Source organism: Scardinius erythrophthalmus, assembly GCF_964197995.2.
Source record: "Scardinius erythrophthalmus genome assembly, chromosome: 6".
Lineage (NCBI taxonomy): Eukaryota > Metazoa > Chordata > Actinopteri > Cypriniformes > Leuciscidae > Scardinius > Scardinius erythrophthalmus.
In genome coordinates, this window is record NC_138226.1 from 41,665,071 (window position 1) to 41,692,794 (window position 27,724).

Genomic DNA, 27,724 nt, shown 5'->3' on the forward strand with positions numbered 1-27,724 from the left:
GCTTCTAGTTTAAATGTCACTTGTATTGTTTTGAAGTTGTTTTAGTTCTGGCGCCCCCCTGTGGTAGTTCTCTAGAAATATAAGTGATCACATTTTCATGCAGTCAGCTTCCCCTCGATCTTCGGATGCCATCCTTTGTTTTGTGTTTGTAAAAGCATCATCTGTAAGTTAATTATTCATTACGTAATGCTTGATGATATATATTTGCATATATTTGTGATAGTTTTATTTGAAGCTTTGATTTAAAGTTATTTTTGTGATAGCCTTTAGCTATTAGCCTAGCCTTTCTTTGATATAGCAGATAAGAGTTTCAGAACTACATGAATGGTCTTAAGTCATTGTATTATTGTTCTGATTATTGTTTATTTTGCTGTTATTTACAGTTTTACTCATAATTCATAATGTACCTGGCATCTTATTAAACGGCAAAGACTAAGATGAATCCTGGCTCATCTGTACTTTATGGATGGAGTTTGGCTGGCTGTTAAATTGCATCTGTACATGCAAGGAGAACAGTACAGTAAAAAGATGATAATCCTACAAGCAAATCAAGTTACATGGCAGAAGATTGCAGTCATATTTGTACCATGAACTATGACGAGAAACCTACATCCTCTGCTGAAGAAAACGCAGAGAAAACCATGAGCACAGAAGACCGAGCTTCTGAGGCGGGCTCAAAGCACTCACGTTCATCACGTTCAACGAGATCATCAAGATCATCAAGGATGTCAGCTAGCATAGCTGCAGCCACTGCACGGGCTCAAGCAGAAGCGGCACGAACTCGTGTATTGTTTGTAAAGAAAGAGAATGCAATCAAACTGGATAAGATTAAATTAGAAATGTCCCATAAACTGGACACAGCCAAAATGGAAGCAGATTTGGAGGTACTCCAACATGAAAAGGAACAAGCTGCTGCTTTGGCCCAGGCAGAAGTGCTAGAAGCAGCGGTAGCAGCAATTGAGGACAGCGTTTCCTGTGCTAGCTTCTCTGTGTCTTCACATAGCAAAGTGGAGCGTACCAAAGACTATGTTGAAACACAAAGTGGGGTGGACCTAAATGAACCAAAAGAAACATACATGCAGAATTCAAATTACAGTAACAAGCTGTACCCTGAGGCCTCAGACCCCAACTGCTCTGCTCATAGTACCATAAAAATGAGCCGTGTGCAGGATGCCTTCACTGAATTGCCGTCTCAGCCGTTTGATCAGTCATTCAAAGATGAAGTTAAACAGGAAACATATGATCCTCATGCTTCATGTTTCTCTCAGAGGGAACCTATCTCGGCATGGCCACATTCAGTACCGTTTCACCAGCCAGAAGCCTCAGGTATGTTGGACTTAGCTAAATATTTAGCACGTCGTGAGCTTGTAAATACAAGTCTCGTTAAGTTTGATGACAGACCTGAGAGTTTTAGAGCATGGAAATCAGCTTTTGTTGGAGCCACAGAGGGTTTAGGCCTCACAGCTGGTGAAGAGCTGGACCTGCTTATTAGGTGGCTCGGCAAAGAATCATCTGATCATGTGAAAAGGCTACGGTCAGTTCATGTCAGAGATCCTAAGGCAGCACTATACGTCGCCTGGGAAAGATTAACAGAATGTTATGGCGCGCCAGAAGTAATTGAAAATGCACTTCTGCAAAGGCTCGAAAACTTCCCCAGGGTTCTTAGTAAAGACTTTATCAAGTTAAGAGAGTTAGGTGATCTCCTGACAGAACTAAAGGCAGCTAAGCAAGATGGCTATCTGCCCGGGCTAACATATCTGGATACTGCTAGAGGAATAAACCCCATAGTGGAAAAGCTACCACACTTTCTTCAAGAGAAATGGCTCTCTCACGGCATGAAATATAAAGAACAGTATAATGCCTCCTTTCCTCCTTTCTGGTATTTTGTCAGCTTCGTCTGTTATGAGGCAAAAGCCAGAAACGATCCAAGCTTCACAATTGCCGGTCCTCCAAAAGGTGAGAAATTCTTGAGCAAACAAACACATCAGAGGATGCTCATTTCTGTTCATAAAATTGATGTTTCTCAAAATGCCTACCCCAGTAAGGACTCGGGCACCAGTGATGAAAAGATTAAGAACTGTCCAATACATAACAAGCCTCATCCGCTGCAAAAGTGTCGTGGTTTCCGGATGAAGCCATTGGAGGAACGAAAGGCCTACTTAAAGGAAAATGGTATCTGCTTTAGATGTTGTGCATCTTCTTCCCACATTGCCCGCAATTGCAAATCTTCAGTGAGGTGTACAGAATGTGATAGGGAAGACCACATCACTGCCCTCCACCCAGGACCTGCACCATGGGTCTCCAAAATTTCAACCTCTTCAGAGCATGGCGGGGAGGAAGAACGTTCATCGCCTTCTGTGAACAGTGCCTGTACTAAAGTCTGTGGGGATGGTTTGTCAGCTAAATCTTGTTCTAAAATATGCTTAGTTAGAGTGTATCCTAATGGCAGTCCAGAAACCGCTGTCAAGATGTATGCAATGCTCGATGACCAGAGCAACAGGTCACTAGTAAGATCGGAGTTTTTCGAGCTTTTCTGCATTAATAGTCTGGCTTCTCCTTATCTCATGAAAACCTGTGCCGGAACTATTGAAGCTTCTGGAAGGAGAGCTGATGGCTTTCAGATAGAGCCAGTTAGCGGTGGTATTAACCTGGCTCTACCTACTCTAATCGAGTGCAATGATATTCCAGATAACAGGGCAGAAATACCTACCCCAGAGGTTGCTCAAAATCATCCTCATCTTAGAAGAATAGCCTCTGAGATTCCAGAAATGGATGACAGTGCCCAGATCCTCATGCTGTTGGGTCGTGATGCTCTGAGAGTCCATAAGGTGAGACGCCAGATAAATGGGCCTCATAATGCTCCCTTTGCGATTAAAACAGATTTAGGCTGGCTTATAGTTGGAGATGTATGCTTGGGTAATTCTCACAAACCAAGTGTGTTGAGTTACAAGACACATGTGCTGGACAATGGTAGAACTTCATACTTTCCACCATGTCAAAGTCACATTAATTTGAAGGATAACTTAAGTCTCACAGCTGAAGTACAAGGTATCCCTTATTTCTACAAGGGTGCAAGGAGAGAAAATCACCTTGGCTGTTCGGTGTTCATGCGCACAAGGGATGACAACAAGCATGCTCTGTCTGTTGAGGATCATCTCTTCCTGGAGATCATGGACAGTGAGTTTTTCAGAGATAGTGACAATAGCTGGGTGGGTCCACTTCCTTTCAGATACCCAAGGCCTCAACTTCCCAATAACAGAGAGCATGCTCTCACTCGGCTCTGCTCTCTTCGTCGCACTTTGCTGAAAAAAACAGAGATGAAACAGCAATTTACAGACTTCATGCAAAGATTGTTTGAAAATGATCATGCCGAGTATGCTTCTCCCCTAAGTGATGACCAGGAACGCTGGTATTTACCATTCTTCGGGGTTTACCATCCTAAAAAGCCCAACCAAATCAGAGTGGTGTTCGACTCTAGCGCCCAATATCAGGGTCTGTCTTTGAATAGCGTCCTTTTGACAGGACCAGATTTGAATAACAGCTTGTTAGGTGTGCTGATTCGATTCAGGAAGGAGCCTGTTGCTGTGACTGCAGATATACAGCAGATGTTCCACTGTTTCACAGTGAAAGAAAACCACAGAGATTATTTGAGGTTCCTGTGGTTCCGTGACAATGATCTCGACAAGGATGTAATTGAATGTAGGATGAAAGTCCATGTGTTCGGAAATAGCCCTTCCCCAGCAGTGGCTATCTACGGACTTCATCGGGCCGCCAAAGAAGGAGAGCCTATGCATGGAACTGACACCTATAATTTTGTGAAGAGAGATTTTTATGTGGACGACGGTCTGAGATCATTTCCGACTGCTTTTGAAGCTGTTGATTTACTTCAGAGGACACAGGCATCCCTGGCAGAATCGAATCTAAGGCTCCACAAGATAATGTCAAACAGCCCACTAGTGTTGGCGGCCTTTCCACCTGAAGACTGTGCTGTAGGTGTCAAAGATCTTGATTTCGGAGATGAATCCATGCCTTCTCAACGTAGTCTTGGCTTGAACTGGAGAATATCAACAGATACCTTTACATTCCACTCACCAGATAACAGCAAACCTTTGACTCGTCGTGGCATTCTCTCCACTGTTAACAGCATTTATGACCCTTTAGGCTTTGCAGCACCTGTCACAATTCATGGAAGATTTCTGTTAAGAGAGCTGTCAAAGGGAATTGATAACTGGGACGAGCCCCTCTCAGAAGAGAAATGCAGAGAGTGGGAGATCTGGAGAAATTCATTGCAAGACCTGGAGAGAGTTCATGTTCAGAGGACATATAGCCTGAAGTCACTCTCAAAAGCAAAATTTACAGAGCTGTGTATATTTTCAGATGCCTCTGTCAAAGCCATTGGAGCAGTAGCATACCTCAAGACTATTCATGAAGATGGACAGACCAACGTTGGGTTTGTCTTAGGTAAAGCTAAATTGACACCTCCAGATGAACCTACTATCCCTAGGTTAGAACTTTGCGCAGCTGTGTTAGCTGTCGAGATCTCAGATTTCATCTTGGACGAGATTGATTTTAAACCAGACTCAGTGAAGTTTTTCTGTGACAGCAAGGTCGTATTGGGTTACATACACAACGAAAGTAGGAGGTTCTATGTGTATGTGCACAATCGTGTTCAAAGAATCAGGCAATCATCGAAGGTTGAGCAATGGAATTTTGTTCCTACAGAGCACAATCCAGCTGACTGTGCCTCTAGGTCTGTTCCAGCTTCTCTTCTTACAAACACCATGTGGTTGACTGGACCGGACTTTCTTTATGGACCTTTGGAAAGTGATCTAACCTTGCAAGATACCTTTGAGCTGGTGAGTCCAGAGACAGATTCCGAGGTTCGTCCTTTACCTCAAGTGAGCTCTGCTGCCACAAGTATAACTGAGAAACCACTTAACCCAGAACGTTTTGAGCGCTTTTCTACATGGAACTCTCTGTTGAGAGCTGTGACATGTTTGATCCATGTTGCCAGATCCTTTCATTCTATGTCTAAAGGACAGACCTGCAAACGTATAAGCTGGCATAAATGTCATCAACCTTATTGTCTGAGTGAGTTGGCCCAAGCCAAAAAGGTCATCCTTCTTTCAGTCCAAAAGTCTGTCTTTCCTGGAGAGTACAGTGCTCTTACGAGACATGTTGAAATCTCTCAGAAAAGTCCTCTCATTAAGTTGAATCCTGTTTTGGGTGAAGATGGGCTAATCAGGGTTGGTGGTCGTTTAACACATGCACCTGTGATCAGTGATGAGAGATATCCCATTGTTTTACCTGGGCGACATCATATTTCCACCTTACTAATTCGTCACTTCCATGATCAAGTGAAGCATCAGGGCCGTCTTTTCACAGAAGGAGCTCTGCGCACTGCAGGATTCTGGCTGATTAATGGAAAGAGATCTGTTAGTAGTGTCATACATAAATGTATTGTATGTCGGAAGTTGCGCGGGAAAACAGAGAGTCAAAAAATGGCAGACCTTCCAGAGGAGCGTCTCAGTCCATCCCCACCTTTCACTTATGTTGGCTTGGATGTGTTTGGTCCTTTCTCAGTCTCAGCTCGTCGTACAAGAGGAGGTCATGCAGAGAGCAAGCGTTGGGCTATTCTCTTCACTTGTATGTCCACGCGAGCCGTTCACATAGAGGTAATTGAATCCCTTGACACTTCCAGTTGTATAAATGCACTACGGAGATTCTTTGCCATTAGAGGGCCCGTGAAACAATTCCGGTCAGATTGTGGAACTAACTTTGTAGCTGCAAGCAAAGAACTGGGATTCTCCAAATTGGTGAAGGAACCAGAGATGCAAGAATACCTCACCAACTGCTCTTGCTCATGGGAATTCAATCCGCCTCATGCTTCACACATGGGGGGAGCTTGGGAACGTCTGATAGGAGTAGTGAGAAGGATTCTGGATTCAATGTTGATGCAGTATGCGTCTCGTCCCCTCTCACATGAGGTCCTATGCACATTCATGGCTGAAATTTCTGCAATAATTAATGCAAGGCCCTTAGTTCCAATCTCCTCAGACCCTGACTCACCTCTTATACTGACCCCTGCTATGCTTCTGACTCAGAAGATTGGTGCTCCTCCATCTCCTGGGAACTTCTCAGGTAGTGACATGTTCAGACAACAGTGGAAGCAGGTGCAGAGTCTTGCTGACAATTTTTGGTATCGCTGGAGACGTGAATATCTCCCAACACTACAAAGTCGTCGCAAGTGGAATAGTACTCAACCTGACATTCAAGAAGGAGATCTTGTACTCCTAAAAGACAATCAGAGCCCTCGTAACAAGTGGCCTATGGCTCTTGTGTCCCAAGTATTTCCAAGCACTGATGGGAGAGTACGCAAGGTTCAGTTGAAAGTTACTAAAAATGGATCCGGAAAGGAAGTAAAGTATCTCAGACCAATTACAGAGATTGTTCTTCTGTTGCCTAAGGAAAATTAAGACTTAAATAAGACATCCTTAGGATGTCTGGCGGGGAGTGTTCTGCTTCTAGTTTAAATGTCACTTGTATTGTTTTGAAGTTGTTTTAGTTCTGGCGCCCCCCTGTGGTAGTTCTCTAGAAATATAAGTGATCACATTTTCATGCAGTCAGCTTCCCCTCGATCTTCGGATGCCATCCTTTGTTTTGTGTTTGTAAAAGCATCATCTGTAAGTTAATTATTCATTACGTAATGCTTGATGATATATATTTGCATATATTTGTGATAGTTTTATTTGAAGCTTTGATTTAAAGTTATTTTTGTGATAGCCTTTAGCTATTAGCCTAGCCTTTCTTTGATATAGCAGATAAGAGTTTCAGAACTACATGAATGGTCTTGAGTCATTGTATTATTGTTCTGATTATTGTTTATTTTGCTGTTATTTACAGTTTTACTCATAATTCATAATGTACCTGGCATCTTATTAAACGGCAAAGACTAAGATGAATCCTGGCTCATCTGTACTTTATGGATGGAGTTTGGCTGGCTGTTAAATTGCATCTGTACATGCAAGGAGAACAGTACAGATATTATTGTTGTTGCTCTAACAACAACATTACAAACTAACTAAAGTTTGAAACATGGGATCACGAAGAACGGGACCTTTAACTGAGATTAATAAATCCTGTTGAAGTATTGTTCATTCATTGTTGCGTCATGTTAACTAATGCTAACAAAATGAAACCTTATTGTAAAGTGTTACCATTTTAGTTATTAATAAAGAAATTTGGCCATAGGAGTGTACAATTAATTTTAAAAGATAAGGAATCTTACACTGGTTTACTGTTTGATTTATGTTAAAGTGTTTGGGACATGGCTTTTAATGGTGAGCCTTCTGTTTTTGAAATCAGGCTCTAGATTTATTGGCCAATATATTGATTATCGGCTTTCAAATACAAAGAATTATCGGTTATTATCAGTATTTGACAACATTTTCATATCGGTGCATCCCGAGTATTCATCTTTGTTAACGTTAAAAATTCAACTGGTCATTGTTTAGTTCAGGTCCATTAAATAATATTGACAGATACAACTTTTGATTTGAATATTTTTTTAATAAACGTTGAAATTAACATTAACTGAGATTAATAAACACTTTGGGATTTTTCATTGTTAGTTCATACTAACTAATATAGTTAAAGTTACCAGCCAACCGGCAAGTTTAATTTATTAGTTTATTCAACAATTAATTTTGTACACTGTTTGTGCATAAAAACCATCTCACTCTTTCATTCTGCCTTCTTCTGTGCCACAGGTTCTTCAACCCAAGGCTCTCCAACCAGGGGTCCACAACGGTACTGCAGGGGCTCCGCCAATTAATGTTTGAAAACAAATAATTTTTGTTAAAAAATTAACAAATGGATAAAAAACATCACAAAATCAAATAAAAAATAATCACCCTCAAAAGTTGATATATATTATATATATTGTAATAATATCATGTTGGCGAAACAGATTTGGCAAACACTCTAGTGTGTCTCATGTTTCCATTTTCAATGTATTTTTGCAGCGGTGAGAAATGTAGCCAATCGCAGTCATGTTTGTTGATCTCTTGAACGCAATGGCCAATCAGAGGTGTTTAATTTAGTCAGAATCCACTCACTGCCTCAAACAGCTGAGTTTTTTTTTTTTTTTTTCAGTGCTGAGTTCTGCTTAAATGCCAAAGTAAATGTATAGCAAGATTTATATTTGACTGTCTATTTCATACTTGTTGGTGAATTTCTGATGTACATTTTATAGATTAGCCATAAATTATAAAATGTAGAATTTTACAAAAAAAAAGATAGTTGTGGCAAATATAATTTTTCATGCTCTGTTTTCATGTGATTAAATTCCTCTGCAAACACACAAAGTTTGTTGAACTGCAATGATGGAACATTTTTATATTTTCTTTACCTAATAAAAGCTCTTTTTTCTAACTTTATTTGTTGTCTCAGCATTTAACATTGTGATATTTTTAATATTTCACTTCATGGAAATATTATGAATGGTAGGCATTCTGAATAATGTGATGTTAAAGTAAGTCTGTCATGGGATAATGCACAAAAAAACGAATATTATATTTATTTATTTTAAACTCAAATTTCCCAGTGACAACATAATGTACCCCTAATTTTGGGTAAGTTGCGCCACTTCTATTTCACTAGCTCTGATCCACTACTCTGGTCTGAAAGGGAATGCTGGCACGTTTGACTGCCGCTCTTTTCTCCTTGTGTTGTTGTTTTTCAGTGTTCAGTGAGTCGCTGTCACTGCTCTTGGAGCTTTGGAAACTCCCCTCATCTGTAGTGATGGTGAGATGAAGCCTCATGAAGCATTGAAGCCTTTCAGCCAAGTGGTTCACAAAAAGGTTAATTTCTCGAGGCTTCATTTTCTCACAATACCAACTGGTGGTCAAAGAGTGTAAAACAAGCAGATACTGCACAGATGACCTGATGTGATCTGTGATGCACTGTATTTTGCGCCAGTTAAGGTTTAGAAATAACGATGAAGAAAAAAATCAATTTCCACATAGACTAATCTATTTATATGAATATAATGTGTAGGATTGTTTGGACCAGATGATTTGTTCAAACATAATTCCACACAAAAATTCAACACTCCAGACCCAAAATCAACCATTCAGGACCATGAAGTCCAGGCTCCAGCCAGTCTGAGATAACCAACGAAAACCCCCAGCTAAGAACTTATGCCAGCTTCAAAGAGATGAGCCCAACTAAAGGAAGAACGTATAAACGTTTGATACTTTGGAAAAGACTGAAAGACTTAACGTCTCATCCTTCGGATGAGACGTTAAACCGAGGTCCTGACTCTCTGTGGTCATTAAAAATCCCAGGATGTCCTTCGAAAAAGAGTAGGGGTGTAACCCCGGCATCCTGGCCAAATTTGCCAATTGGCCTCTGTCCATCATGGCCGCCTAATCATCCTCATATACTGATTGGCTTCATCACTGTCTCCTCTCCACCAGTAAGCTGGTGTGTGGTGGGCGTTCTGGCGCAATATGGCTGCCGTCGCATCATCCAAGTGGATGCTGCACATTGGTGGTGGTTGAGGAGATTCCCCCATCTATGTAAAGCGCTTTGAGGTCTCAGAAAAAGCGCTATATAAATGTAACGAATTATTACTATTATTATTAATTATTACTGATTGATTCATAGATGGCACAGTTTGGGACACATGAAGATAACGGCAGAGGTTGTTTGATCCCCCGACAGATATACAAAACAGACCTTCTTCTTTATAGAGACCTTTGAACGACCCCAGGGTTGAAACCTCTTAAAACCAAAACTGAGACTTTACATATTAAAATGCATAAAATCATCCCAAAACAATTATTGATGGACGTATAATCAAACATAGTTCAACTACAGAATCCTATATTATGTCTACAACCTATATATGTGACTATCATGCTTAGATCGCATATAAATCATGCAATTGTTATAACTATTAGATGTTTGAATGAAAGTGTTTCTTGTTTCCTATCAGTACGATCGTATGTTCATAATTCAAGAGATGGCTTGATTGAAATCTGTGCAAAATGTTTCGTATGCTTATAATAGGAATCATGTCTAAACTGTACCCTCTCAAATAAAGACAGTGCCTAATTGGTCAGAACTCATCCAGGAGGCTGGACAAACAATTGAGTTTAAAATTGTATGACCCGAACAAGCCTTAGAGTAACAAGAGAAGCCTTAGAGAATATAGCCATGGAGAAGCCATGACGGAGTAACCAGACAGACGAGTAACCATGTAGACGAGCAAACAAAAGAACCCAAATCAAGATCAGAAGAACATGGGTTAAACTGCTTCATTCAAGCCATCTAACTACTCTCGTCTCACTTCTCTTTTTCTTACTTAGTTTCTATTAATTTTTGTTGAGAGTCTCGGTTCTAAGTTCAGTTTTGCTGCAAAGTTTCAGTCAACAATTCAACTGCAAAACCCACTTTCAACTTTAAAGACTTTCCATCCATCCCCCAGCACACCACGTGATTGGCCGCCCAAGACATCTATCCAGACACGAGGAGACCGCCAGCCAATCATCGAACCAGGGAAACCCCCTTTTATGCTGACAAAAGGAATCCCCAAAGGAACAAAGACAAATGCAAGTAGCCTCCATAATCTTAGCTGAACTGGTGCAATGATATAAATTTAATAACCCGCCTAAGATACGATAGAAGGGTTAAAATAATGATTGATGGTTCGTTCAGGTCATGTCTTATAAGTGCATATAGCATTCAAGCAGGCTCGGGTAACTCCACTGCTAAAAACAACAACATTAAACTCATCACTTGTAGAGAATTACAGACCTGTCTCTTTCCTACCATTCATTGCGAAAACACTTGAATGCAGAACTTAAGAGTTTTCTGTTAAAGCGGTGTCGTGTTAGCGGCCCCTAAGTTAATATAATGATCGTTGCGATGGAAGTGAATCAATCAAACTAACTTTAGCTGGACAATAACTTTATTCTAGAGCTGCTGTAAAGCCAAAACACTTTAATTTCCTATTATCAATGTAAAGCTGCTTTGGAACAATCTACATTGTTAAAAGCGCTATATAAATGAAGATGACTTGACTTGACTTGACATGTCTCCCTCTACTTTTCAAAATCCTGTTCGTGTCCCCCCTACTTTCCACATCCAGGAACGTCACTTGCACACACTAAAAATACATCACTGAAAGTTATAATGAGCAGGTATCGCGCCATCTGTGAATGGCACATTTATACATACACATTTATGCCAAAATGTCCATTTTGACACACTCACAGAAAGACTCGTGCCAGTATCGAGCGCACAGACAGCGCGCTACAATCAGTTTTGCTGGGCAGTTCTCTTTCGCACTTGAACGAACAATAACACACACATTTATGCCAAAATGTCTGTTTTGTCGAGTATCCTCATAACAGAAAAGCAGTCTTAAATTAGTTAAATAAAGTGTTAGAAATGTATTTTCTTTATCTCAGCTTTGTCCATAGAATAGCTTTGTCCAGAGGAAAAGGCCTTTCTTGCACATTCCTTTTGTATGTACGTAAGGCAACATCTGTTTCATATTAAAATGGATACCCATGTACGAACGGGATAAAATCTCCTATTCTGTGCATTGAGAAGCCTTTCGGAGCTCAAGAGAGAGAGAGAGAGAAACTTTATTGTCATTGTAGTTATACAACGAAATTTGTTTGGTAGCTCACAGAGGTCAGCAGCAATAAAACAAGAAAACAGCACACATAACATAATAAATGTAATAAAAGTATAAAATATAAAGTATAAGTATAAAAAATAAATAAAAATGCACTTGGTATAATAAATAAACAAGATCAATTTTAAGGATAGAAATGTAACAGTATTTACAGTATAGTAGTTGAGTGCAGACATGAATGTCCCATAGAGTGTGTAGATAATAAAATATAACACTATTTACAATGTGGTAATTTGGGTGGCACAGGCTACAGCTCTGGGGGAAAAGCTGTTCTTTAGTCTGTTTGTACGGGTTCTGATTGTTCTATATCTTTTCCCTGAAGGGAGGGGTACAAAAAGTCTGTGTCCTGGATGAGTTGAATCCTTGATGATGTTGCTAGCTCGCTTCTGTAGGCAGCTATCATAGATCATGTCAAGGTTCGGGAGTTTGATTCCTATGATCCTCTGAGCAGTTTTGACGGTCCGGGTCAAAGCTCGGCGGTTTTCTGGAGTGCAGCTGGAGTACCACACTGTGATGCAATAACAGAGGATGCACTGTTAGCCCGGATTTTATATCTAATAAAGAATTGAATTACAATTTAATTAAAATATTTAAGTTTGATTGCGTTACTAATGAAATAAAAGTAGATTCTACTCATTTGTGTACATAATTTGAATGTGTGAATAAATGTAAGTTAAAAAGACTCAAATTCTGAAGTTTTTCTCCTGACCACGCCTTCCACGCAGTGGTTTGATGCTGCGAGGCAGGTAACGCCATTTTGTCGTGGTGTGTGTGAATTCAAGGAGCTGTTGATGAGAAGTTGGAAGTGGAACATTTGTTTTAGCAAGTTCTATGGACGTTTTTCCCGACATTTACCTTTTTATCGTTTATTTGTTTTCCGTTTGTGAGCGGTGAAAATCAATGTTTGTTTGTTTTTTAGCTAGCTAGATTTCTCACTCGCGTCGCGTGCAGCGGACATCGCCGCGCTTGAACCCCTGACCGGCGAGTTCGATGTACGTTGTTTTTTTGTATTTTCCTTCCTATTGTTTCTATTTCACTGGAGGAGCTGTTGTTGAGACGGAGAGTGTAACTGTTTGAACCTCCGGCCGGCGCCGAACAGGACGAGGATCGCGGCGCGAATACGGTGGTGAGTGCAATAATTTAAGACCATATTTTATTTCGACACGGCTATTGATTAAAAGAGTAAGTTAAAGTTAATTAATGGGTTAAATACAAAAACGTATGGATGTACTGTTTTATCTAAGTTCATAGCCCTCTTAACGACAGACTATCTTGTTTTGTGTTGCAGGTCAAGAAGAGATGCTTTGGACCTGCAAGTATGCCCTCATAACTGTGAAAAGAGAGCACATCTATTTAAAAATTGCAGGCTCAAACATGTAAGTTATACATGAACAGAACAATTTCCTTGTTTACATCTGAAATTTATGTACATTTAAATCACTTATGCACAATGTTCAACTTATCCTGCCTCCAGATAAGTATGTCATGTAAGTTTATTAAGACATGTTCTGAGGCTGGTGTCATCTGCATACTGCACAGTGCACAATTACATGTAAACCAGAAAGTCAGGTGCTATTATAAAGACTATAACTTTAATGTTTGCTCCTCACAGAAAAGTTGCCAATGAAAATCTTTGACATCAGCCTGATGGTACTTCAATGGCCAGCTCTTTCTACAGTAAACCAGGTATGTATAGGTGCATTCACGCCATTTTGTAATACCATAATTCCTATGAGATTCCAGCTTGTAAAAAAGCGCTTCCGTTCTGGTAGAACTCGTAATTGCAACCTGTAAACTGGGAATTTTCGGAGAGTTCCTTATTTTTACCACGTGACCGTCGTACCACCCTTCTGCTGCTGATTCATTTAGCCGTTGACAATGTTGCCTTAAAAATGCATAATTCCCACTCAAAGAACATGAACGGCCAGTCAAAGAACGAGTAAAACGTCACATTTTATCATCTCGGAATTACAGTAATTATGACATGGCGTAAATGCAGCATATGACTTATGAGTATTTGACAACAGAATCATCTTACATGATAATATATCAAATCAAATCAAATCAAATCAAGTATATTTGTATAGCGCTTTTTACAATACAGATTGTATCAAAGCAGCTTCACAGTATTAAAATAAAATAATACAACAAAGTTTGTTTCTAGTGGAATTTATTGATTGATAGAATAAAATTAAATATCCCCAAATATCCCCAACTGAGCAAGCCAAAGGCAACAGTGGCAAGGAACCGAAAAACTCCATCAAGTGACCTAATGGTGTCCTAAAACTCCATCAGGTGACCTAATGGAGAAAAAAAAACCTTGGGAGAACCCAGGCTCAGTCGGGGGCCAGTTCTCCTCTGGCATTTATGAACTAGAGGCCGGATTGTAGTTTGAAACTGTGAGATTAACAATATTATATGAATGCCTGGCTGAAAAGATGCGTCTTTAATCTAGTTTTAAACTGGGAGAGTGAGTCAGAGTAACGAACAGTATCAGGAAGGCTATTCCAGAGTTTTGGAGCCAAATGTGAAAATGCTCTCCCTCCTTTGGTTGATCTGGATATCCTAGGTATGACCAAAAGCCTCGAATTTATTGATCTTAAAGAGCGCGATGGATTATAGGGTGATAGAAGATCCGTTAAATAGACTGGAGCTAAGCCGTTTAGGGCTTTATAAGTCAGTAGCAATACCTTATAATTAATACGGAACTTTATAGGTAGCCAATGTAGTGATGATAAAATCGGTGTTATATGATCATATTTTCTTGATCTAGTAAGAACTCTAGCGGCTGCATTTTGGACTAACTGTAGCTTGTTTATTGAGGATGCAGGACAACCGGCTAATAAAGCATTACAGTAATCTAGTCTCGAGGTCATGAATGCATGAACTAACTTTTCTGCATCAGAAACTGATAGCATATTTCGTAGCTTAGCAATGTTTCTAAGGTGGAAAAAGGCAGTTTTTGTAACATACGAAATATGATTTTCAAAAGACAGGTTACAATCGAGTATAACACCCAGGTCTTTTACTGTAGAGGATAAAGTAACAGGACATCCTACAATGTCAAAGTTGTATTGTGAGAGGTTCTGTGGGCGGTTTTTTGAACCGATAAGTATTACCTCTGTCTTGTCTGGATTTAATAAAAGAAAATTACGCGTCATCCAATCTTTTATATCTTTAACACACTCTGTCAATTTGGATAAATTAGCGTTTTCATCCGGCCGTGATGAAATATATATTTGAGTGTCATCAGCATAACAATGGAAACTAATTCCATGTTTCCTTATAATATTTCCAAGTGGCATCATATATATTGAGAATAACAGAGGGCCTAACACAGATCCCTGCGGCACTCCATAGTTTACTGGAGTTATGATCGATTTTTCTCCATTTAAATAGACAAAATGGTAGCGGTCAGATAAGTATGATCTAAACCAGCTTAATGCTTGTCCTTGAACACCAGTATAATTTTGAAGTCGATCTAAGAGTATTGTATGATCTATAGTATCGAACGCAGCACTTAGATCAAGTAAAACTAGTATTGAGATACAGCCTTGGTCAGAAGCTAAGAGTAAATCATTTGTGATTTTAACGAGCGCAGTTTCAGTGCTATGATGCGGCCTGAATCCAGACTGAAACTTTTCATAGATATCATTTTCTTGCAAGAAAGAGCCCAGTTGAGCGGACACAACTTTTTCTAGTATTTTAGACATAAAAGGTAGATTTGAAATGGGTCTATAATTTGCTAGATTATTATGATCTAATTGTGGTTTCTTAATGAGAGGTTTTATAACTGCCAGTTTAAATGTTCTTGGAACATGACCTAAAGATAAAGACGAGTTAATAATATTGAGGAGACCACCTTCCACTACAGGTAACACTTCCTTCAGTAGTTTAGTTGGTATAGGATCTAATAAACATGTTGTTGTTTTAGATGAAGTGATAAGTTTATTTAAATCTTTTTGTTCTATAGTTGTAAAGCACTGTAATTGTTCTTGCGGGGGGGAAATTGAGGCTGAATTATAAGGCGCGATTGAGGATTGAACATTTACAATTGTGGTTCTGATGTTTTCTATTTTCTCAGTGAAGAAGTTCATGAAATCATTACTACTAAACTGTAACGGGAAATTTTGTTCGGGTGACGTCTGTTTATTTGTTAGTCTAGCCACGGTGTTAAATAAAAACCTAGGATTGTTTTGGTTGTTTTCTATTAGTTTGCGGAGATGCTCAGCCCTGGCCGCTTTTAGGGCCTTTTTATAACGTGACATACTGTCTTTCCACGCGATTCTAAAGACCTCTAAATTAGTTTGTTTCCATTTACGCTCTAAATTACGGGTTTCTCTCTTTAGAACATGCGTAGTATTATTGTACCATGGTGCTTTAATTTTCTCTGTAACCTTTTTTAATCTAACGGGTGCAACAACATCCAATGTTCTAGAGAGAATGGTGCTCATAGTGCTAGTTAGTTCTTCTAGTTCATCTGTTTGTTTGGGTTCAGGCAGCAGCTGAGACAGATCAGACAAGCAACTCGAGAAATTATCTATGGTGGATGGAAGGATTGTTCTGCCTGGTCGAAAACGCGGCGCCGCATGACATATTACAGCAGTACGTAATATGCAAGTTACCAAGTAATGGTCAGTGACATCATCACTTTGTGGAATGATATCTATATCGGTTGGATCGGTTCCATATGATATAATTAAATCGAGTGTGTGATTAAGACGATGAGTTGGTCCGGTGACGTTTTGCTTGACCCCAAAGGAATTTAATAAATCTATAAACGCAGCCCCTAACGCATCATTTGGATTATCTACGTGTATGTTAAAATCTCCAACAATTAATGCTTTATCTACATTGACCAATAGATCTGAGAGAAAATCTGCAAACTCTTTTAGGAAATTAGCGTAAGGCCCAGGCGGTCTATATACAGTAGCCAAGGCTAGAGATAATATGGATTTTTTTCTAACATCTAAGAGCGTAACATTTAGTACAAGTATTTCAAACGAAATAAACTTATAACCCGTTTTCTGAGTAACATTGAGAATATCTCTATAGACCGCTGCAACACCGCCGCCACGACCAATCAGACGGGGTTCGTGCTTATAGGAGTATCCTAATGGAGTAGACTCATTTAGACCGAAATAATCATTAGGTTTAAGCCAAGTTTCAGTAAGGCAAAGTACATCGAAGCTATTATCCGTGACTATTTCATTTACAATAACTGCCTTAGGTGTGAGTGATCTAATGTTTAGAAGACCTAGCTTTAGAAATTGTTTTTGGTTACTAATAGCAACATTTTCTGGTTTAATAACAATTAGATTTTTTCTAGATCCTGCAGTAGATTTATTATTTGATCTCACTAAACGAGGAATAGACACAGTTTCTATGCAATATTCTACACTATTTATATCAGTTAATTTGGTGCAGCAGAGACTATGATTTGAACTTTTGGTTACTAGTCAAAAGTTATTTAACATTTTAGAGATGTTATCTGACAGAAGATCCGATCCGAATCTGCTTGGGTGTAAGCCATCAGCACGGTAAAGCCTAGGACGCTCCCAAAACAGATTCCAATTATTTACAAAGAGCAGTTTCTGCTCATTGCACCATGATATTAACCATTCATTTAGCGCGAATAATCTACTAAACTTTTCATGACCTAGTCGGTACGTGGGAAGCGGTCCTGACACAATGATCGTTATATCAGGCGATGTACTGCGTACCGTATCGATCAGATTCCTGAAGTCTTTCTTCAGAACCTCTGTCTGTCGCAGCCTGATGTCGGCCCCTCCCGCGTGCAGGACCACAGTTCCGACGCGCTCGTTCAGAATCTCGGGAACGTGAGCAGCGATTTCAGAAACACGAGCACCAGGAAAGCAGTGACTATGCACCTTACTTTTATTTAACGTAGCTTGTACGTGTCGAACGATGGAATCACCGATGATCACAGCATCGCGTTCTGTTTCGCGAAGAGGGGAGAAGCGGTTTTGTGTGGATATCTCGAAAACCGGGAGGGTCGGAGAGAGTTTTCTTGGTCTAGACCTGACTCGCGTCTTCCGCTGCGGAAATATCCAGGCTTCGTGGTGGCATGTTGGAGCCGGCGTAAACGAGACCATAGCTGATCGCGGCCTCGACGCTCGTGACCGATGCTGAGTAACGCACGGAGTAGACGAGGTCGGAGTTTGTGTTGATTTGTGTTCATCGGCTCGTGATGTTTCAAGAGCTAACCGCCGGTCTATCAGCTCGGCTTTTCTCACTAAAAGGTCGTGGATCTGTTTTTCAACAGCTTCCAGCTCAGACTGCAACGCGTGTAGCTCAAATGTATCCTCACCTGCACCAAAAGGTAGACTACTTACATCTGATATATTCGCCATTTTAACAGATGGACAGTAAGTTAAGTTAGCAACGACGCTACCAGTGATGCTATCAATATTAATACTAATTTATGGCTTAAGTCTTGGATATAATCTGTCTTTTTAGTGGTACGGGTGTGGAGTAGACGCACGATAGGCGAAAAAAAAATGTTTGTTTATAAATGAGTGCGGAGAAGACGCGTTCAGCCGTGATCCACGGACGTAACCTATAAGAGTATCCAGCGTTGGATCACTAGGCTTGAGACACGTCTGCTCAACAGTCCGCGTTGTAACTATGAGGTGAGGAAAAATAGAAAATGTTCGTTGTAAGTGAGTTTAAAGAGAAATCAAGAATTATAAATCAATCGATGGAGCTCCAAAGACAACAACGCGTTCAGACGCGACGCATGCGCATTCGAAACAGGAAGTGTCGAGACAAATATATTTGTCTATCTTTATCTTTAATCTTTTTCTTCCTCATTAGGATGCAGCTGACAAGGACTCTTACAAACTCCAGTGAGAATCCTCTGCGTTGATCAAAAAAGTCCTCAGCTAAACCTAGAGTGATGATCGATTTGGAAGGATGTTTGGTGATGGATGAACTGACCAACATAATGCCTTTTATGTCCTTTTTTCGGACTGATTTACGCCCTGCCCTGCCCTGGAGTACCCTAACTGTATGAAAAACATTTTTTTTTTCAGCAGGTAATGTTTAGCCTGGGAAAAGGTGAGCTGGCACCTAAAATTAAGTACTGACAATACTGTGAACTCAAGAGTAAACATACCACATAGTTTTGGTGCAATTTGTTGTGATTGTCTTTTCATGTTTTATGAGGAAAATGTATTCAGGGCATGTAAAATCCATGTTTTGTTGTATTTCAAATGAAAATTAAAATAAAACAGAATACTCAAATGTTTTAAGTAACCATTACTTGATTATTTTAGGGCAACCAGTTTGCTCACATTTTTTAAGTAGTTGGGCTAGTACATTGAACTTAAATATACTATGTGTAATAACTGCAAAGTAATTGATATTACAAAACATTTTAAGTTAAATTAACTCATTTTTTTTAAGTTACCATTACTTAATTATTTTAGGGCAACCAGTTTGCTCACATTTTTTAAGTAGATTCAACTTGTCCGGGCTAACAGTGTGCTCTCTATTGTGCTCCTGTAAAAATTTACTAAGAGCTGGGTTGGCATTTTTGTTTTTTTGTGCTGGTCTATATTCTCATTATATATTATTTGTGTAGAATGCTGGGAGCTGGGCAATTTTCTCTAAGCTTCCCGGCGCTGGTATTTTCTTTTCTTGGTTTTATTCATTCATTACACCAAATAAAGGACGGAGAGAAAAGGCACTTCGTGTTGGAACATTTTTATTTCCAACATAAAGTCTTAGATCAATAAGAGTAAATGAGAAAATGAGATGCGTGAGATCCTGTCAGCAGCGGCAGATCTTAAAGTGACAGCAGCCACTAATTCTGTCTGTCAGTAAAGTTAACCAAATAACAAAGGGAACAGAGAAAATCACTCACTGCTCTTGACTAAAGAACGTTTGTAGCTTTAATAAGGATTAATCTGTATTTAATTTATAATTTATGCATTGTGGACTGTTTGATAACCTCATTCAATTTCTGTATATTTCATATGTTAGACAGGAAGGGCACGGGTATTACATTTATTTTTGGGTTTATGTGAGGATTGTTTTAAGTTCACTTACATTAAAAGTTGTTATAATTTTCCAAAGTAAAAAATCATTTTCATCATGACATCAGTAGCTATATTAATATCAGTGATACTGGCCTTCATTCGTAAAAAGATGCCATTAAACAATTATTTAAAATATACTGTCTTTATGTTGTTTCTACATTGTTTATTGTGGAAATTGAGTCTCACATTATTTAAATTTTACCTAGACACAAAACATTAATGGTGAACATTTTTGACTTTATAAAAAGAGTTTCTCAAGTCTTGGCAATTGGCGCCTATTAAACAATAAAGAAAGTAAGACGTATTTTTTTATACATACTTTAGTAGCCTACTATATTCTTTTTGGCAGATTTTATCATTATAATCAACTTAATTATTTCCTGGATTTTGTATCACCATAGTCCCTAAAGGTATATAAATGCAGGAAATGGGATTAAAATTGCAAAAAATATATATATATTTTTTTGCTTTTTTTAAAGTGCGAAAAGATATTCCACCATTTTGTGTCTCCCTCACTTCTCAAACCAAAGTTACACCCTTGGGTCACGGTAACCCAGCCCCTGATGCAAACGGTTCTTATTTCTAGCCCAGCAATGTTTTGGTGCTACTTAATGAAGACTAAAAATTTACTGTTTAATGTTATGTATTTGTATTATTTTTCTTTATTCATTTTCATAATAATTTCATAATGTATTTTGTCAAGTCAGATTTTCATGTGCATGTGTTGAGTGCATGAGAGACTATAGATAGCATGGAACCATGTGAAGATCATGTCACATAAGACAGGTGGATGAGCTATATTTTGTAGAGGGTGTGTACAATGTAACATGTTGCAACTGATGCAAATGTAAACAACAAAGATAGTTCTTAATATGGAAGTGAATTGTGCCATGTGTTCGCATGACATATACGTTCCATTTTTAAAGCTCAAGCAACATAGTTTGTTACCTTAAAAGGAAGCTGCTCTGTAATGTATATAAGCTCAATCTTACTGTACCACCACAGAGAAACATGAGGGCAGAGAGGCATGAGAAACAGAGAAACAAAGGCATGAGGGCAGAGAAACATAATGGCAGAGAAACATAAAGCCAGAGAAACCATTTACATCTAGCATGATGGGATGAGAAGATAAAGAAATGGGGAACAGAGAAATCTGGAATGAAGACCTTTCATGTAGCCTTATTCTAATATGCCTGTTTCTCTCTGTCTGACACGTGATACATAATAAATTGAGATCTCTTGGCAAAGGTAACTGGTGTAGCTTCCGTGATTCAAACATAATGGGGGAAACCATGATTTTTAAATCTACACTTAAGAACCACTTTAACTGGACTTCCGGTATAGCCATGAAGGCGTGAGGTCGAAGGAAGAAGGGCTCCCGACCTACATCTTCAAACTAAACTTGTTACACGCCATATAGCATCAGTCATTGTTGATATACGCGTTTAGAACATCGCTTGGTGAATTATGAGTCACACTAAGCAGAAGCAACCGCACCCCTCAGCCCCACGACCACGAGAGCTACTGCTAGCATTGCCGGTAAGTTGGCAGCCATTGCCGCTACCTCCAATCTCGCAAAACCGGCCATGACGGAAACTTTTGAATCTGTCTCCATGGACCAGTTGATTTCTGAATTAACTAAACAGCGCATTAGTATCAGGGAAGACATTTCTGACTTGATTCGGGAATCTATTGGTCCTTTACAAAGCTCTGTAAATGCACTGAGAGAGACTGTGGATGGCTTTCAAAGCCGTTTGACCGCGACAGAATCCCTGGTTGGGGAGAATTTCGAAAAGCTGACAGTGGCCAAAAAAACAATAAAAACTTTGCAAGCGCAGAACACATCTCTCCTTGACCGCATTGAAGATTTGGAGAATAGATCGCGAAGGGCTAACCTGAGGATTGTGAACGTTCCGGAAGGGAGCAAAAACGATCAAGATCCCATTACGTTCATTGCCAGCACTTGAGAGAGCGCATCGATCACCCGGTCAAAAGCCAGCTGATGGCCGTAAACCACGTCCATTTGTGGTGTGCTTTCACAGGTTCCAAGAAAAGGAGCAATTACTGCGATGGGCAAGGCGGCATGAGGCGAAATACAAGGGGAATCCAGTCAGAATCTACTCAGATCTCAGCTCTATCCTGTCAAGGAAACGCGTGTCTTTCAATGGCATTAAGCAATCACTCTACCAGAAGAGCATTCGATTTCAATTGCTCTACCCGGCTCGTCTGAGAGTGACTTTTAATGAAGAAACTTTCATATTCAATACACCGGAGGAGGTGAAACAGTTCTACGATCAACGTATCAATGTTTAGGATTTCCTGGATTATTTATTTAATTATTTTCTTACGTTCAAGGTCTCCCTTTTGAGCGAAGGATGGCGGATAATTATTACATTTTTCTTGAGACGGTTGAAAAAGGTATAAACACTTTCATTTTTTGTGACTTCGAAAATAGTTTGTTGTTCTAAACCTAACTCAAACAAGCTAATGGTTCTGTGACATGATACTCCACCGAGTTAAAGGGGTCATATAATGGTACATGCACTTTTACAAGTTGGTTGTACTGAAATGTGTGTTGGCAGTGCCTGTACACAACCATCATAAAATGATAAAAATCCATCCAGTGTTTTTTTTAATCTCCTTATATGTTTTCCAATCTCCTAAATCAAGCTGTTCGACCTAGTGACGTCACAGGGTCGGACGCCCCTCCCATGATTGTTGATTGACAGCCGCATTTCAACACAGACCCGCCCTCGCTCGTGAGCTAGCTGTCAATCATCATAGTCCGCGCGTCATTGTTGTTGATGAGCACGAGGGTCAAACGAGAACAAACGAGGGTCAGTATAAAGCTGGATTTGCTAAGAAGCTGCTCCTGAAAAAAGGATCGGTACCAACTATTCGTGTTCCTGCTGCACCTCCAGAAGAAGAAGTGAGTGTAACGTTTTATTAACCTTTATATTCATATTTATATTAATCTTTGCAAATCACTTGCTGCACGCTTCACGATGAATGCGGCTATTTTTACACTCAGGGTACATTACGGCATGTTTTCTATGTACGACGTTCTCAATATAATTCATAATCCCACGTTTATAATGAACAACGCGTTATGGTTATTGTGTTATTGTGTTACTACAAGCGGTGTACGCACAGAACAGAGGGGCGGGGTGAGCAAAGCTCATTATCATTTAAAGACACATGCACTGAAACGGCGTGCTGAAAACAGAGCTGTTTTTGACAAGGTAAAACGAGTGTTTTCTTACAATACTAATGAGAATTTTTAATTAAAGTATATTACAAACTTTTAATTTAGACCCTAAAGAATCATATTAGCTTGTACAAAAATGGCATTATATGACTCCTTTAATACTTTATTCACAAAAGCGTTTTAACCATTGAGAATGTTTCATAAGGGTAAAGGTTGGGTTGCTCCCTAGAGGTTGGAATGGTTTTAAGTCAGTTGAGGGATTACTGGGGGTTTGATAATAGGGGCCTGCAATTTGTCTCTGTTCTTGAGACAAATATAGGAAAAGTTTAGTTTCTTCTGGGTTGGGATTATTTTATTTTTTTCTCTCTCTTTACTTGCCTGGCATGCAATGGAGACGTGGTCTTATTCATTATTCTTTTATAACCTAATGATTGATTAATGTGTGATTTAAATAGTACAGGAGGGTCTACCATTCGGTTCACTAGCTGGAACGTTAAAGGTTATGAATGGGCCAAATAAAAGAGCTCGTATCTTTGCTCATCTTAAAAAATTTAATACTGAAATAGCATTCCTGCAAGAAACGCATTTACAGGTAGCAGATCATATGAGACTCAAAAAACCATGGATTGGTCAAGTCTTTCATTCCCACTTCAACAGTAAAGCAAGAGGAACAGCGATTTTAATACATAAGAAAGTACCGTTTTATCCTTCCAAATGTGTTTCAGATCCTCAGGGTCGTTTTGTTATTGTGACAGGTGATTTTTTTCACACCCCTGTTGCCCTGGTATGTGTCTATGACCCCAATTGGGACGATGTTAATTTCATTTATAAAATTATCTCACTTTTACCCAACTTAGACTCACATCGATTAATTTTTGGCGGGCATCTGAATTGTGTTATTAACCCAATTCTAGATCATTCGAATCCGAAATCCATGCTCCAGTCTAAAATGTCCCAAGCTCTCTCTACTTTTCACAAACGGGCTGTCTGGATCCGTGGAGATTTTTATTCCCACAAAAGAAAGAATTGTCTTATTTTTCCCCTGTCCATTCTTCATACTCAAGAATAGATTATTTTTTTATAGATAAAACAGTACTTTCTTCAGTGGAAAATACTCAATATTCAGCAATTATAATTTCAGATCACGCACCATTACTTCTTGACCTACGTTTTATTCAGCATTGTACACAGCGCCCTACTTGGCGATTAAACTCTACTCTGTTGGCAGATTTCCACAGACATATATCACTGGTGATAGATTACTTCTTGCTCACAAATGATTCAGAAATGGTATCACCACTGACTTTATGGGAGACATTTAAAGTTGTCATCAGAGGTGAAATTATATCTTATTCTGTATCCAGTAATAAAAAGAGAAATGCAAAACTACAACAACTAATTGATTCGATAGAAAAATTAGATCAACAACTCTCTCTATCCCCTTCTGAAGAACTGCTTAAAAAGAGAGTGGAAATTAAAGGGTTAGTTCACCCAAAAATGAAAATTCTGTCAGTAATCCCATACATAAAAGAAATATATTTGAAATATATTTTCAAAATATATTTTTGGAATATATGCAAATATTTGAAATTGGCCCAATAAATATATTTTAGTTACATATATGTAAATATATTTTCATATATGTTTACATATATGTTTAAACTTTTGCTAATTGTTTCATTTGAAATATATTTTGAAATTTAAAAAGTTAACATTTTCACAAACAAACAACACATTTTCAATTTATTTTTTAGATAGACCACTTCAGCCATGGATGCAGTGCTCTACCACTTCCCCACATACATACATACATACATTTTTCCTACTGGTCAGGGATCAAACCAGCAACCCTTCAGTTACAAGCCCGAAGCCCTAACCAGTAGGCCACGGCTGCCCTTTTACTGACTTTATTGGCCTAAAATGACAATTTTATGTAGGAAATAACACACATAATGCAGAGTTTTTTCCCTATTTTACAGAATTGAATACAGTTTTTTAATAGTATGTTTATGCAGTGTTAGACACTGAGTTCTATCTATTGTTCAAGTGCACTTCACTGTTGGAGTGTCACTGCTATACTTGCATCATAAATATTGTGCATATTTTCAATATTTAAATGACTTCAGGAAAGATGTCAATAAAACAACAATAAATCTAATAATTGCACTTAGTGTTAGGTACGTGCCACCTAATATGGCCTAATAGTCCTAGGAAAGCAACTATCTGTCATTTTACATTGCAGTCATTTAAATGTAAGTACAGTATTTATTATAGCTGTGTGTCATAATATAGTAGTGAAATATGGTAGCCTACTGTTGTGTATAGGGCAAAAGGTAGAGGAATTACTATGATCAAAATACATTTTCGACCCTTCTTTAGCAAGCTAAACATTTTATGACCATATATTTTGTCATATATTTTACATTACATGTTATAAATGTAAATATAGTTACTTAACATCATATATTTTTGTTATATTTCAGAATATATTTCAAAATTATACATATAAGTGAACAACGTCAATGTATTTGGAATATATGCCACATATATTTTTGACACTTTAAAATATATTTCAATATATTTCTTTTGTGTATGGGAGGAAGCGGATGACGAACTCGTTCCTTCCTAATGCGTGGCCAAGCGCCGAGACGGCGAAAGTTGAAATGGCCGCAACATATACTTTGAGCGTGGAGGGGGACCTGCCCATGTCCAGCAGCTCTTGAAGGAAACAAAGCACCCGCGACACCCCACGTTTGTGGGTCCAGCCCTTTGGCGGTGCACCACTTATTAAACACAGACCATTTTGACGTGTAGAGCCGTCTCGTAGAGGGAGCTCTAGACTGTGTGATCGTGTTCACAACCCCTTTTGGCAAGTCAACGGGTATCCGTTGAGTATCCATGCATGCAGAGACCAGCGCTCTGGATGAGGATGCCAGATCGAGCCACGGGCTTGAGAGAGAAGGTCTCTTCTCACCGGTATCGGCCATGGGGCTGTGTCTGCCAACCGCATTAATTCCGGGAACCACGTCAGATTCTCCCAGTGCGGGGCTATGAGGAGCAACACGTGGCACGCTTCCCTGATTCTCCCGATGACTTGTGGCAACAGAGAGACCGGGGGAAAAGCGTACAGCTGGGCCAGGCTTGGGCCAGCGCGTCCTCGCTCTTTGAAAAGAACCTTGGGCAGTGAGCGTTGTCTTTTGACGCAAAGAGGTCGACTTTCACTTTGCCGAAAAGGCGCCACAGTGACTGGACTGTCTGGGGATGCAAAGACCACTCCCCCGGGGGAACATTGTCCCTGGAGAGTCTGTCTGGACCGTCGTTCAGGTGACCCGGCACATGCGCGGCTCTCAGCGAGCGCAGTGAGTGCTGAGCCCAAACGAGGAGGCGTTCCCGTAGGACACCACTGATGTGTTGTCCGTGCGGACTAGTACATGGTGACCCCGCAGGTATTGGAGGAAGTGCTTGAGCGCGTTCTCGACCGCCAGCATCTCTAGACAGTTTATGTGAAGGCGACTCTCCTGGTCTGACCAGAGGTCATAGACCGGTCTACCCTCGAAGAGCGCTCCCCAACCTCGGTTGGAAGTGTCTGTCGAGACAACTTTCCGGTGCGAGACAACTCCCATTGTCACTCCCGTGCGATACCATTCGGCTGCCAGCCAGGGCTGCAGGGCTGAAACGCAGCCATGATTCACCCTGACTCGCGAGCCGCCGGCAGTCCAGGCTCGGTGAGGCACTCGCGCTTTCAGTCAGCGTTGTAGCGGGCGCATGCGCAGTAAGCCCAGCTGGAGCACTGCTGCAACTGAGGCCATATGCCCCAGGATTCGCTGGAATGTCCTCAGCGAAACCCGACTGCCCGTCTGGAAAGACGTGGCGAGATGTCGAATGCGGCGTGCACGCTGCTCTGACAATCTGGCCGTCATAGCCACTGAGTCCAGTTCTATTCACAGAAAAGAAATTGACTGACGGGGCAGTAATGAGCTCTTGGTCCAGTTGACCGAGAGACCCAGGCTTTCCAGATGGCTGAGGAGCGCTGTTCTGTGAGACAATAACTCTGTCTCTGACTGCGCCAGAATTAGCCAGTCGTCCAGATAGTTCAATATCCGCATCCCCTGTCTTCTCAGGGGAGCAAGAGCCGCGTCCATGCACTTCGTGAATGTACGGGGTGCCAAAGACAGGCCGAACGGCAGGACGGTGTATTGATATACCCGACCGTCGAAGGCAAATCTCAAGAATGGCCTGTGATGGGGTGTTATCTGGATCTGAAAATATGCGTCCTTCAGATCGAGAGAGATAAACCAGTCTCTCGGGCGAATTTGCACGAGGATTTGTCTGGTTGTGATCATTTTGAACGGTCGTCTCATGAGAGCTTTGTTCAAATGTCTCAGATCTAAAATAGGTCTTAGCGCTCCGTCCTTCTTGGGTACGAGGAAATAACGGCTGTAAAAGCCCGTCTCGCTCAGAGAAGGATGCACCTGTTCTATAGCCCCCTTGCGCAGCAGCTTTGCTATTTCTGCCTGAAGTAGATGCGCTACTTCTGTATTCACTCTCGTCTCGGTCCGTGCTTGAAAGCGCGGGGGACGGCGAGCAAATTGAAGCGAATAGCCATGCTTTATAGTATTCAGCACCCATTCTGACACGCCCTGGATAGCTTCCCATGCTTTCGCACACATAGCTAGGGGTCGAATGGTCTCTGGGTTCAGATCGCCGCACGCGCCGCTGGTGCTCGAATACGGAGGCTCGCAG

General features: G+C 40.1%; 1 protein-coding gene across 1 annotated transcript in view; it reads left to right on the plus strand.

Annotated features, from left to right (window-relative positions):
* Positions 1–8,437, plus strand: part of LOC308692927 (uncharacterized protein) — a 107,551-nt gene extending 99,114 nt beyond the window's left edge. Inside the window, exon 15 of the mRNA XM_081369527.1 lies at positions 7,770–8,437. Coding sequence (XP_081225653.1) covers positions 7,770–7,834 — 65 coding nt within the window. The 3' untranslated portion in view covers positions 7,835–8,437. The remainder of the gene's footprint in view (positions 1–7,769) is intronic.
* Positions 8,438–27,724: the final 19,287 nt, after the last annotated feature.